General features: G+C 47.3%; 1 protein-coding gene across 1 annotated transcript in view; it reads right to left on the bottom strand.

The window, feature by feature from the left end:
* Tmem154 (transmembrane protein 154) overlaps window positions 1-11,891 on the bottom strand; it is a 41,521-nt gene extending 29,630 nt beyond the window's left edge. Inside the window, exon 1 of the mRNA XM_052731485.1 lies at window positions 11,618-11,891. Within this exon, the coding sequence (XP_052587445.1) occupies window positions 11,618-11,681 (64 nt within the window). The 5' untranslated portion in view covers window positions 11,682-11,891. The remainder of the gene's footprint in view (window positions 1-11,617) is intronic.
* Window positions 11,892-12,916: the final 1,025 nt, after the last annotated feature.

Raw genomic sequence — 12,916 nt, 5'->3', positions numbered from 1 at the left:
CCCCACGAACACTTGTCTTTTCTAAGGAACACTTGCCTGTGCTTGGTGAGTATCAGTGACATTTTCCCCAGCAACAGGGCCTAGCACCCTGGGGGAGGACGCAGGATCCTCAGGAAGTGAGTCTAGCTGTGGGCACCGCTAAGCTCCTCAGGGCTTACAGCTTTTCGGCTTTTGACCTCAGACACCCTGCGCACGCAGGACTTCCCCACCCCACGCTTATAACCATGGGTCCTGGTAAAAGTCCTTTCCATTTTAGAATCTGTTCCCTAAAAGGACCCTCCGAAGTCCTTCTCCCTGCCCCTCTCACAGCACCACTGCAGGCAGGTGAAATGGTGAAAGTGACGTGTGAAAAGTCAAGCGGTTTCTGGCCCCGCAGTATGCACACACCAGGGGTGGCCTATCTGATATTGTTACCTTTGTCTCCTACCCATCCTTGCTTGCTTTTTTAGCTGTGCCCCCAGGAGTCCCATCTGCCTGCCATAACTTCCTCATTTATAGTCTAAATTTGGATATTGTTCAGGACCTGAGTGATAGGGATGGGGATAAAACAGGCCAAGTTGGGGTTGGGGTGAGTACAGAGTGGGTGTAGGAAGGAGAGGTGTGAGCAAGCTCAAGGCAGAGGAAATCCTGAAGTAATGTGTGAAGCGCAGTAGGCCCTGTGGAGATCACGGTGCCTGTCACCCGCCTGCAGGTCTAACAGGAGCTTTCAGAATAACCTGGGTGGCCTAGTCATGGTTATCTCAAGTGACCCCATCACAAACTTCCCAGGTGACAGGAGCCGTCAGTCACTTGAAGATGAAGCAAAGCTACATTTCATCATCTGACTGTTAAGCCCCGAATCTCCAGATAGTCCTGCAGGCTCCCTAACAAGTATTTGTTGACAGTCTTCATGCCAACACATCTGGGACTCAGTGCAGACATCTGGTGAGGGTCCTGGGGAAAAATCTTCATGAGTGGGGGAAGAAACGAGATGAGATCTGGAAGTTCCGGCAGCTGAGCCACATGGATGCCTTCGTCACCATTTTGAGGATGGCCACTAAGTGGAAATGACTTGGCTTCTTGGTGAAGCAAGCCAGTTAACTTCTCATTTTTGAAAGTGGAACAAATGTGTAATCAAGATGTAGGTTTTGCGGTTGCTGCTGTGCTGTGTAGCTGGTGCTGAGAGCTGGGGATGAAGAATATTTAGTTCTGTCGTGCTGGGGATCTTGTACATGTAAGCATATGCTCTACCACTGAGTTACACCCCAACCCTTCTTGGTTTTGAAATGGGGATGTATTTTGTACCAACCGACAGAATACCACACTGCTGATGTCCTGTGAAATAAAGCACTGATAAAGGAATGTTTCCTAACTCAGGATAGCATGAGATGCTATCAGACAGATGCCCTGTTCTTGACTTTATTGATTCTGCAAGAATGTGTGCCCAAATGATTTAGGTACTTACAACACAGACAATGAAATGGGACAATGCACACCAGGTGCCCTGTGCTCTCTCTCCTGCTCTGGAGTAACTGACCATTTCTGTGAATCTGAGGATGCTCAAGAAACTAAACCCAAGACTTGCACCCATGTGTCACCCCTGACATCTGCATAGAGCAAAGAGCCCAATTTGTGTTAGAAGTAAAAAAGAAAATAGAAGAGAAAACTGAGGGGGGCGGGCAGGTAGGGATGTAGCTCAGTTGGCGGAGTCCTTGCTTAGTAGGCATGAAGCCCTGGGTGAAACTTCAGCTCTGGAGAAACTAAGCATGCCTACAATCCCAGCTTTTTGGAGGTGGAGGCAGGAAATTACAAGTTCAAGGTCATCCTTGGCTCCAGGAGATTCTATCTCAAACAACAAAGTATAAAATCCAAGGGCACCTCTGGCAGTTCTGTCTCAGCCGCACATTCTCCCTGCCGGAGCACTTAAAAGCCTGATGCCCAGATCTCACCCCAACCCATGGAAGGGCCCTGGAAGCCTCGTACCCAATCTATCAGCAGAACCCAATGGATGAAGATCATCACTGAAGGCTGAGCCCCTGGGAGATGCTGGCCAGGGTATGTTAGGAGAGGAACACAAGCACAGAGCACTCCTCTTTCTGAATAAGCTGGAGAGATGTGTGCTTGGCTTTAGAACCTGCATCTCCCAAAGAGGTCTACTGACGGCATTAAGCATAATGGTGGTTTAAGTCTACAGTTGCTGGAACTATATGGGAAGGCTCATAAAGCATAGACTTTCCGGTGCCTCTCTCAGTGTTGTGATATAGTGGGCTTGAGTTCGATCCCAAGACAGTTCATTGGTCTGGAGATTGTTGCCTAAGTAATTTTGTGGTTAATAGTGATCAGCTGTCCCCAACAGCTACTGTCCCTCAGCTTCACTAGCTGTTTGATGCTATCTAGAGATGTAGCCTGGGTAACAGGGTGTGTGTCTTGGAATCAATCCTAGGGCCTTGCTCCTGCGACACACATACTCCACTGCCAAGCTATAGCCCTGGTCCCAACAGTATTTCTTAAAATCTTCCTAGATAACTCTAGTAAATATGCTTGCTTGGCTGGGACCTACCAACCTAAATCATGAATGAGTGGACAGTGTTTTAATTTGCCATTACACATGGTGACAGACTTATTAGTTTAAGTGTGTTGGGATCATATGCAGAAAGGAGTCTTAGGAACAAAGTGAATAGGTGTATACACCATTAAGTGGTTGATTTTTTTTCCTAGTGATTACTTTTAAAGAATTAATTATTTAGTATTTGTGCAACCTGATCGTAGAGTGGCCAGGAACGAATGGCCATACCAGATCTAACTGGTACCAGCCTGGTTATAGAGGGTTGACTGTGTGTGATACATAGAGATGCTATGCCAAGTAGAGGGATGGTACCAGTGGGGCAGCTTTGCTCAGGGACCTCAGACAGTGCCCAAAGTGCCCTGCCCTTTCCAGGTTCACTGCCCACAAAGCAGCACCAAGTTATTATTATCCATGCCAGGCGATTGTGGCACACGCCCTTAATCCCAGCACTTGGGAGGCAGAGGCAGGAGGATCTTTGAGTTCGAGGCCAGGCTGGTCTAGAGAGTAAGTTTTAGGACAGCCAGTGCTACACAGAGAAACCCTATCTTAATGTGTGTGTGTGTGTGTGTGTGTGTGTGTGTGTGTGTGTGTGTGTGTGTGTGTGTGTGTATAATATCTGAAATGATTTCCACCATGCATGTCTCTATGGTCTGCTCTTTGGCTGTTTGGTACTTTCCTGGCACCCGGGAATCTGGTATAAATAGCTGTTTTCAGACTGAATGACTGAAGGAAATGTTCAATAGGTCCACGGGGCTGGGACTGCTACTTGGTGGTAGAGTGCTTGAAGCATGTGTGAGGCATTAGGTTCCATGGCCAGCATTGCCAAAGAGGGAGGGCAGGTGGGGCTGGGGTGGCATTGTTAGTCACCCCTGTTTCCTGGCTAACAAGCTGGATACCTTCCTCACTCTAATAACTTTCCTCCTGGAAGCATGTGGTGTGTCCCTAATGACAGAGGAACAGAGCCTGAGGGTGGTTTTCTTTCAAAAGCTACCGGGACTGAGAAAACAAAATACGGACAACAAACGCTTAATGCAACATGATAAGTCCCCTGTGATGAAAGGTTATGTCCTTGGCTTTTGTGCCCCGGGGGTGAGAGAGACAGGGTGCTTCATTAGAAAACTCCCATGTGAAGGCCATGCGATCCCTCCCCTCTGGTACAGAGGCATTGCTGTTTTCATTGGACACTCTGGAGTCCTGTGGATTTTTATTAAGTGACAGTAGTCACTCAATATGTTTGCCCTGGCACATGTCCTTGAAGAAGATGTGATCAGAATACACAGTCAGTTGAGGAGAGGCAAGGTAGAAGTGTGGAAGCCGCCGTCAGGTGTGGAGAGCTGATCAGGCACACAGGAGACCCACAGTGTTCCGATGCCTTTTTCATTTTCAGTATTTTATTGTTATTTATTTCTCTTTTTTTGGTGTTATTTATTTCTTTTGACAAAGCTTGTTTATATTTAACCAGACTTTCCTGGAACCTAAGGCTGACTCTTGTTTGAGTTTTCCACTTGGGAAAGGTGCAGATGTGCATGGTGGCACATGTCTGCAATTCTAGCACTCAGGAAGCTGAGGCAGGGAAATCACAAGTTTGACACCAATCTAGTCTATGTAATAAGCTCTGGGCTACGCTATCTGAGAGTCATTTAATTGGTTTTCTCAGATTTTTATTTTCTAAATCTGGCAATATTAATCATAAATGAACATGCACAATTTTTTGGAGAGAGTAAGTTAATTTTTAAGTAAATCAGTCACTGGTGTCCTGGCACAAAAACGACCTGACGGCAAACCTTGACAACCACTGGGATCTGATTTCTGAAAATCACAGTAGGGTGAGGGAGCAGGAATAAGGAAGATGAGGGCTAATTCACCTAAAACAGAGAAATTCTAAAACCAAGACAGACCAATGGCTTCTGTTTTAAGGAAAAGAAACAGAGCGGAGGTGGGGATGAAGCTTGGTAGAATGCTTTCCCGGCCTGAACGAAGCCCTGGTTGTGGCCCAGCCCTGTGTGAAACTGCACATGCTGAAGCATGCCGTAAACCCAGCACTCAGAAGGTGGGGGCTGGAGGATCGGGAGTTCAAAGTCATCCTTCGCTACATTGTGAGTTGGAGGCCAGCCCGGGGTACAAGAGAGCCTGTCTCAAAAAGCAGTGAGACAAAAGACAGAGCCCAGCACTAAGGCCCTTCTCTTCCTCTACCTCCTTTCATTTTCCAGCCATGATGTCTGTGATGCCCCAACCCAGGCAGACTTTCCCATCCGTTTCATGTTCCATACACTTTATTTCAAGTTTTCAAAACAACTTTTACTAGATTGAAGACAATGTCTCTGGAACTTATACCCCAGTGTGGTTCTTGCAGAAGTTTCCCCCTAAAATGCCAGTAGCCACTGTCCTTTCTAAAAATGTTCAATGCAAATGTTCTGGGTCTGAAGTTCTTTCCATTTCAAGGAGGTGAGTACAAAGGCTCGTTCTATGCAACTCAGAGGTGGAGGAGGCAATAACTGTTCTGAGCTGAAGATGCAGAATGGAAACTCTCACACATTAGAAGAGTTGAGATTGTTATATTGTTTGTTGTAAGCATGTGTGCCTCACGAGTGCACATATGTGTGAAGGTCAGAGGTCAATGTTGGGAGTCTTTCTCTATCACTCTGCCCTATCTTTTGAAACAGGATCTCCAACTGAACATGGAGCTTGTATTTTGGCGAGGCTGGGGACCCAAACTGAGGTCTTCATGCTCACCCAGCTTCATGCTTGCCCAGCTTCATGCTTGCCCAGAAAGCAGCTCACCCACTGATCCACGTCACCAGCCCTGAGATTGTTGTTTTGGTGTCAACCATCTTATTGAGACAAAAGCTTTCTGGGTAGCCAAGGTTGGCCTCAAACCAACAATCCTCCTGCCTCAATTTTTCAATTGTTGAGATTATAGGTATGCAGTACTACATCTGGCTGAGACTGAGGATAATTAACATTTTGGAATAGAATTAGGAAACTGGATAAGCTAGAAATAATATTGAGCCAGGTATTACTAGTATAGACATTGATTATAGCATGTCTTAGGTTACAAGATAAATTTCATGTCGTTCATTCACCCGGCCAGTCAGGCACCACATTTTATTGTATGTCTGCTGGACCAGTGCCAAGCACTAAACTAAATCTGGGCTACTAGAGCAGACCAGGCCCTTGCCTCCCAGGGCAAAGACTAAGTCAGGACAATAACATCCAGATCGGGAATTATGGGGCCAACGAATAAAACCTGGACGGTGTTCGTGTACAGAGAGCCATGAGGGTATGGAAGGCAAAGAGACTGGTGTATACGGGGCTGCACTCAGGACATCCTCGCGAATGATGGCGTCTTAATAGTCCATTGAGCAAAGACCAGAGGGAAAGGTGGCAGTGCTGAGGGCCGGGCACACAGAAAAGCCCAGTATTCTCACACAACTTGGCACCATTGAGTGGCTGCCCCATGAGGCAAATGGTGGGAAGTGACCAGGGTTAAGTGAGACAAGAGTTCAGGCCCAGTTCACATGGTGTCCTGTCACGACGTCAGAGCATGTGGGGTCTAGCCCGGGAGAAAAACACCGAGCGGGTGAGTACAGGGAGGTGGCTGCATTTGTGTTGCAGGATGATTGCTCTGGATTTATGTGAGATGGGATGGAAATGATGGCAGAGGTAATGAGGCTGCTTAAGATGTCAGCAGGGTGTCCCAGATAAGATGCAGGGTGGGTGCGAGCCACCAGGGAGCACAGAATGAGTCCTGTTTCTGACACGCTCAGCTGACCGCACCCATGCTGTACCCAAGGGGAATTGAGGATGAAATCAAGTTTACAGATGGATGGAGATGCCTGGGTAGAGGTGAGTATTCGGGAAGTACCTCAGCCTAAGAGTGGGATGAAGTCACACAGTGGTATGATGGCCCAGAAACACGGAGCAGGGCAGAGGGGAGCGGGGAGCAACAGTAGTATGAAGTGAGCAACTGGAAAAGAAAGATTCATAATCCCAAACTGAACAGGAGACCTACAAAAAATAACATCATAAGACCCAAGGAAGAGGGCTGGCTTCAGTCATATAACATTTATGAGTATAAAGGCTATTTGAAGCTCCATGGCCAGGGGAAAAAGCAGGGGTGGGGGTAGGATGGATACTAAATAGCCCATTGCTCAGATTTTGCTAGGTCCTGGATTATCATCTTTAAATTTTTCTTTTCTTTTTTCTTTTTATTCGTGTGTGTGTGTGTGTGTGTGTGTGTGTGTGTGTGTGTGTGTGTGTGTGTGGTGTTGTGTTTGGCTGGGTGCCCACACAGGCCAGAAGAAGGCATTAGATCCCCTGGAGCTGGAGTTACAGGTAAATGTGAGCTATCTGACTTGTGTGCTGGGACCCAAACTCCAGTCCTCTGCAAGAACGGCAAGAGCTCTATCAGGGCTTAGTGGCACATGCCTTTAATCCCAGCAGTCAGGAGACAGGGGCACGAGGATCTCTGAGTTCCAGGCCAGCCTGATCCAGGACAGCCAGGGCTACACAGAGAAACCCTGTCTCAAAAAACCAAAACCCAAACAAACAAAGAGCTCTTAACTTCTGAGCCATCTCTCCAGCCCTTTGTCATGCTTTTCGTCTGAAGGAAACAGTACCACAGATATTGTTGCAGTATGGCTCTAGAATGTTTCCCCAAATCTCATGCATTAAAGGCTTGGTTGCCAGGCTGTGCCACTATCACCTGGTGAGGGAACCTTTAGTAGGTGGGGCCCAGTAGAAGAAAATTAGGTCACTGCAGGCACGGCCTTGGAGGAGATGCTGGGACTCAGTCTACTCCCCGTCTCCGCTTCCCAGCTGCCCACAGTGAGCAGTTTTCTGCACCAGAGACTCCTAGGCACAGTGTATCTTCTCACCACAGGCCCAAAGACAACATAAGTCTTTCTTCCTTAGAAATTCATTTCTTCGGATATTTTACTTTGGTTTTGCTCATTTGTTTGTTTTGGTTTTTGTGTCTTTTGTTTATTGGTCGGTTAGTTGGGACTGGGGTTTAAACTAGGACTTCACACGTGCTAGGCAACTCTGCCACAGAGCTCTATCCCTAGCCCTTCCTCGGCTATTTTATCACACTGACAGAAAGTTCAGTAAGACAGGCGTGGCCAGACTTGATATCATTTCTATCCCTTGCTCCCAAAGCTCTATTCCCCCTTCTTCTGTGGATGGACATTAGATTTTCTTTTCTCCCCTAGTTTTACAAATGGCACAGTCAACATTGTTGGCCTGGTCTCTTTGCTGCACATTCCTGAGTGATCTGGAATAAACCCTCGTGATGGCAGAGTAAGAACATTTCCAAGCCACCCTCCAGAAAGGCTGCACAGAAAACCTCCCCTCTCCAGCAACCCGATCCATTTAAGAAAACATTCCCAGTGGGCAACAGCTAGAAATACCAGATGAAATAACAGAAGCTGCTTTTAAATGTCTAAAGAAATCTCAAGAAAGCAAGGATACCATGTCTGGAGGGGCAGAGGTCACTGGTAATCCCAGCACTAAGAAAGTTGAGGTAGGAAGACTATGAGTTTGAGCTAACCTGAGCTAGAGGCAGACCCTATTTCATAAAAACAAAACAACAACTAAAAAGCCCTAAATACAAACAAGATTATAGAGGAAATGAAAACCCAGAGCCTACCTGGTTTTGCAGATTGCCTCAAACAAAGACTTGGGCTCCAGGGATATGAGAGACTACGCAATGCTTTTAAAGAACCCCTCTCCAACAACTGAGTCAAAAGTTAAAGCTACAACACCAGGCCATGGCCTAAAGGGTATGTCAGAGTGGATAACAGTATTCAGCACTCAGTGTCAGCTGGGACAACCCCGACCCTGTTAGTAATCTTTACCTTTCTCACTGGCCGCCTCCCTGTCCCTATGGTTATTCCTGGTTATTGACTGGCCTCACTGTTGGTTCTGCTTTGATGGCTTACATCTTTCCAGAGGTGCTGACACCCTCCTCATGCAACTCAGAGACTGAGTCCTACTATCTGCCTATCCCCTGACTGAGGTGAAGCCTTAGGTCCAGTCATAACTTCCTCTAAGCTCAACATAGCCCTGTCTTCATTCCTCGTGTGTAGTATAGAGGAGGATGTTGTACTTTCAAGGAGTTAGGGGTTGATGGAGAGACTCTGGAGTTAAACAGGTGAGCCATTCCCGGCATGCCCAGGCTCTGCCCTCAGTGCCCTCGAGACTTTCCTCATGACTGGGAAGCCATGTAGCAAGTAGCAAGATTAAGTCTATACAAATGTCAGAAGAAAACCATCCGGTAGATAACAGCAGACATAAAGTGAACAGGAGGCCAAGCTTAAAGTAAAAACTAAGAAAAACACATATATGTTAGACTTTCTAGAAATGCAAATAGTGATCACTAAAATCAAAAGCTCAGTGGGCGGGTTAAGCTGCAGATTGCTCCGCACAGTTCCTGTTTCCCCACATCGTGGGCAGCCTTTGAGTGAGGGTGGTACAAGCTGAAGCAGGCGGGCCAAGTACGGGGCATGCTGTGTCTTCGCAGAACTGAACTCATCTCGAAAGGCCCTCCCGGTTTCCTGGAACCTGGAACTGTAGACACTTTTGAGCCCCATCGCCTGCTGGGTTGGGTCTGCTTGGCTGTTGTTTCTGTTGCTATTGCTGTTGAGGCTGGCTCTCTCTGTATGGCCCCATTAAACATTGACCTCGGTCCTTCTGAGCCCCCACCCCACCCCAGTGCTGGGATCACAGGCATTCACCACCAGTATCAGTATTTGTCTTTTCTTCTGTACTCTCTTTTCTTCCTTTTTTAAAATCTTCTCTCTCCTCTCTTCCCCCTCTTTTCTTTTGTTGTACTTTTATATCCCTAATCATCCCTGAAGTCAGTTCTCGGCTGGGCATGGCCATTCTTTCTCTCCCAGTTCCCACACCCCAAAGCCTCTCACCTAAAGGCTCTAACATCCTGCTCTTCTGGCTTCTGCTCTTAACTCTGCTAGCCCCCAGCTTCTCTAATCACTCTACACCTATTTCAGCTCCTACTTCCCTTCCAGCGACCCACAGTAAACCCAACTCTCACCGTTCCTTTTCCTGTGGACAGGTCTTGGCCAAAGCAAACAAATACCATTCTGTTACTAACATGCAGGAACCACAAAGCTTGGTCTTCCTATATACAGACCTTAATTCCAGCCTCCTGAAGATCCTACACTGGCTGAGATGTACTGTCCAGAGTTCTTTTCAACTATGCTCAATGATTTGGTCAAAATCCAAGGAAAGCTATTTTCCTACTTGCCTCCTGTTTGTTTCCCAGGGGATAATTTCACTTGAGATGGTTCTCAATTCTGACCCTGGCTGTCCATCAAAAGACAGGTTGACACACAGGGAATGAGGCCGACCTCCTGCAAGAGTAAATACTATATATGTTTGTTGTTATAAAGGCTTCATTTGGGGTAGACCTCAGAAGATGCTTGCAGTAGAGAGAGTGGCAATGTTCAGGGGTCTGGACTTTTCTACTAAACATCCACAGACAATTTATTTTTTAATAACTAAAGACATAAAAAATAACCTGTGCTCTAATTCATATTCTTAAGCACCACTGGCTCAAAAGGATATGCATTGATTGCTTTAAAAACTAAGCTTTAACGTGGAATAGCCTTTCCTTGGACTAATGTCCAAGTATGCAACCTTTATCATCTAGCTTTCTGCAAGTGGTATTTTTGCATCTTTTAGGCAGTGAGGATACAGGCAGGACCCAAGCAGCATGGTGGCTTATGGAGACTCTCTCTGAACAGCACTGCAACCATGCTTTCATCTCTGACTTCTGATTTTCCTCTGTACCCGCCTGCTTTCAGGGCTCTGTGGTTCTTAAAGATCAGCCTCATAGTCTTTCCAGGGATGGCTTTAACGTCTATTAACGATTACAGAGTCCGTAGTGTATGCTAAGCTCTGGCAGAGTTTAGGAAATTCAAAGATAAATTAAAGAAGTTTTTTTTCCTGCATATGCTCATGGCTCCTTCCAGCTTCCCCCCAGGTCCAAAACACAGTGCACTACTCAAGTATGGACTTCCCATCTCACTTTGAAGGTAACACACACACACCCTTCACATGCTGCTTCAGACGCTTGGGCACACCACACAGAGTGCCCTGCCAGAGAGCCTGAGAGGCTGGGAAAAACGTACCTGCCAACCTCTAGGAAGCTGCCATCTCTGTGACATCAGTGTCTGATGTCACCACCCTATCTAAATGACAATAGCACATTTTCCTTCTGCGTTAGATACAGCCCTTCCCTAGAAGCATGCTTTATCTACCCATCCACAGAAACCAGGGACTGCAAGTGTATCTACAAAGGGCAAGTCAACAGAACCTTCAGAGGCGATTGAGGGAGTGTTGGCTTGTTGTAGCAACTGCCGAGGGACCCGGTCAACGGCTGCTCTGCCTGAAGTATTGAGATGTAGTGCTGTCTCTCCCAATACCTTGACTGCCTGCAATCATACTAGCCTTTAAAGCAAATGTTCATTAGTAACAATGGGTGCAAAGAAAACATCCCCCGTGGTACCAAGATCAAAGAAAACCAGATCAAAGAATTATCTGGATGTTAGAGAGTGGACGAATGGACGCCTGATAATTATTTCCCATTTGCATCTTTTTCCAAATCCTTTCCAGGAGTAAAGTTCCATGCCCTAGTTGTTTGGCTTTTTTTTTTTTTTTTTTTTTTTCCCTCCAAGAGGTTTTTGGAAGCAACCGAGTTCTCAGCTATTAAAGTGAAATCATTACTTCTGTCTTTTAGCAGACTGGAACATTCTTTTCCACGAACTGCCAAAAAGTTTATGGTTGCCTTAATATGCCCAGTAAAGCTGATTAATTACAAGGATCATAAAAGGCCAAGATAGCCGGGGGTTTAGAACAAGCGAGAGGCTGCGCGAGGAAAGCAAGATCCATCCTCCAGTCCTGCCCTCCCAAAGACAGTTTTCATTTTCTTCGCTTTTAAGTTTCACCGAAAGGATTAGGTTTTCTGGGTGGGACCCTCCCGCAAGAGTCCCGTAGGTAGCCCCGGGCACCCACAGGCTTCGGTATCCTCGCTCCCAGCTGGAGGTCGCTTACCCTGGTCGGAGTGACAGAGCGCGAGTCCCAGGGCCAAGACCAGGGCGACACAGAGCGCGGTCATGTCAGCTGGCTCGCCCCGCGCTCAGGATGCTGCGGAGCCCCGGTCTCCCTCCGACGCGCACATTTCCTGTTTCCTGCTCCTTTGGGTCGGTGCTCACTTGAAGGAGAGGTGTTTGCCTGATTTTTAGGAAGTGATGTAACTCCTCTGCAGGAGCCTGTCAGACTGGCAAGGGTTGCAACAGAGGAGCTGCTGGCCCAGCACTGATTCAGTTAGCACCTCCCTAGCCTTCGGGAGTCTGGGCCTCCACCTTTCTGTCCCTGAGAAACCCAGTCCGTTGCTCAGGTGCCATTCAGCATCAGGAGGGGGCCTGGACCACAAAGACGTTCTAACTGGCAAGTTTGCACATCTCTCTGGCCGATCTCTGGAGCTGTCCAGAGCCTCGGATAGCGCTGACCTGAACTCGGTGCTGATGGCACTGTCTCAGATCAGCGCTGGCTGGGAATAGGCACTAGCCACATTGTCCTGGGCACTGGGCTGAGCCTTGTGCAAAGTGAACTTTTACATGAAGTAAACTTAATTTTAAATTTGAACAACTTCACACACTTAATGGCTGTTGGGATGGACAACATAGGCTGGAAAAAAAACTGGAAAATTGCTCTTTCCCCTGCCTCAGCCCTCCAGTGCCTGCTCCCCGGAGGCCCCATTTGGATTTACAGACAGCACTGCACCTTGCTTCCCTGGGAGAAATATCTTTGCAAGGAAGGCTTTGCACACAGGGCATGCAGGTGGGAAGTGGACCTGTTCCTCCTGACCTTTCTTTTACACAGCCATGCGTTTCTATAGGGCCGCTAACCAGCAAAACAGGATTGGATAGGATTAGGATAAGGCTGGAAACAATGAAGAAGAGGGGGGGCTCTTTTACATACTCCAGTGGCTAGAATGCACTGGAGCCCTTCCCTTGGTCGGATTAGCTCCGATGCACACTGCTGATTACTTTCCTCATTGCATTTGTTGTGGTGCCTAGAGACAGGCAAGGGCAAGCATCAGATCCCTCTTCAGTGTCCCCTCCTTCCCATCCTGTCCCAGGTGAGCTGCTAGGTGTGAACAAGTGACCTGGGTTCCTCAGCCCCTGACACAGCCATGAACTTGTTCTTCAGCCCATTGCTTTTCAGTGTTTACCTCAGTTCTTGTCTCCATAAAGAGTGGTGGTTCACATGACAATCGGTGTGTTCATGGACTGACAGTATGCGTTTTAATGTCTTAAAGTGACAACTGAAGCCACTCTTGCTTGATAC

The sequence above is a fragment of the Peromyscus californicus genome, unplaced genomic scaffold (genome assembly GCF_007827085.1).
Source record: "Peromyscus californicus insignis strain IS unplaced genomic scaffold, ASM782708v3 Scaffold_9__1_contigs__length_137607984, whole genome shotgun sequence".
Classification (NCBI taxonomy): domain Eukaryota; kingdom Metazoa; phylum Chordata; class Mammalia; order Rodentia; family Cricetidae; genus Peromyscus; species Peromyscus californicus.
The sequence above is the reverse complement of the archived record's forward strand: the minus strand, read 5'-3'. Positions and strand labels throughout refer to the sequence as shown.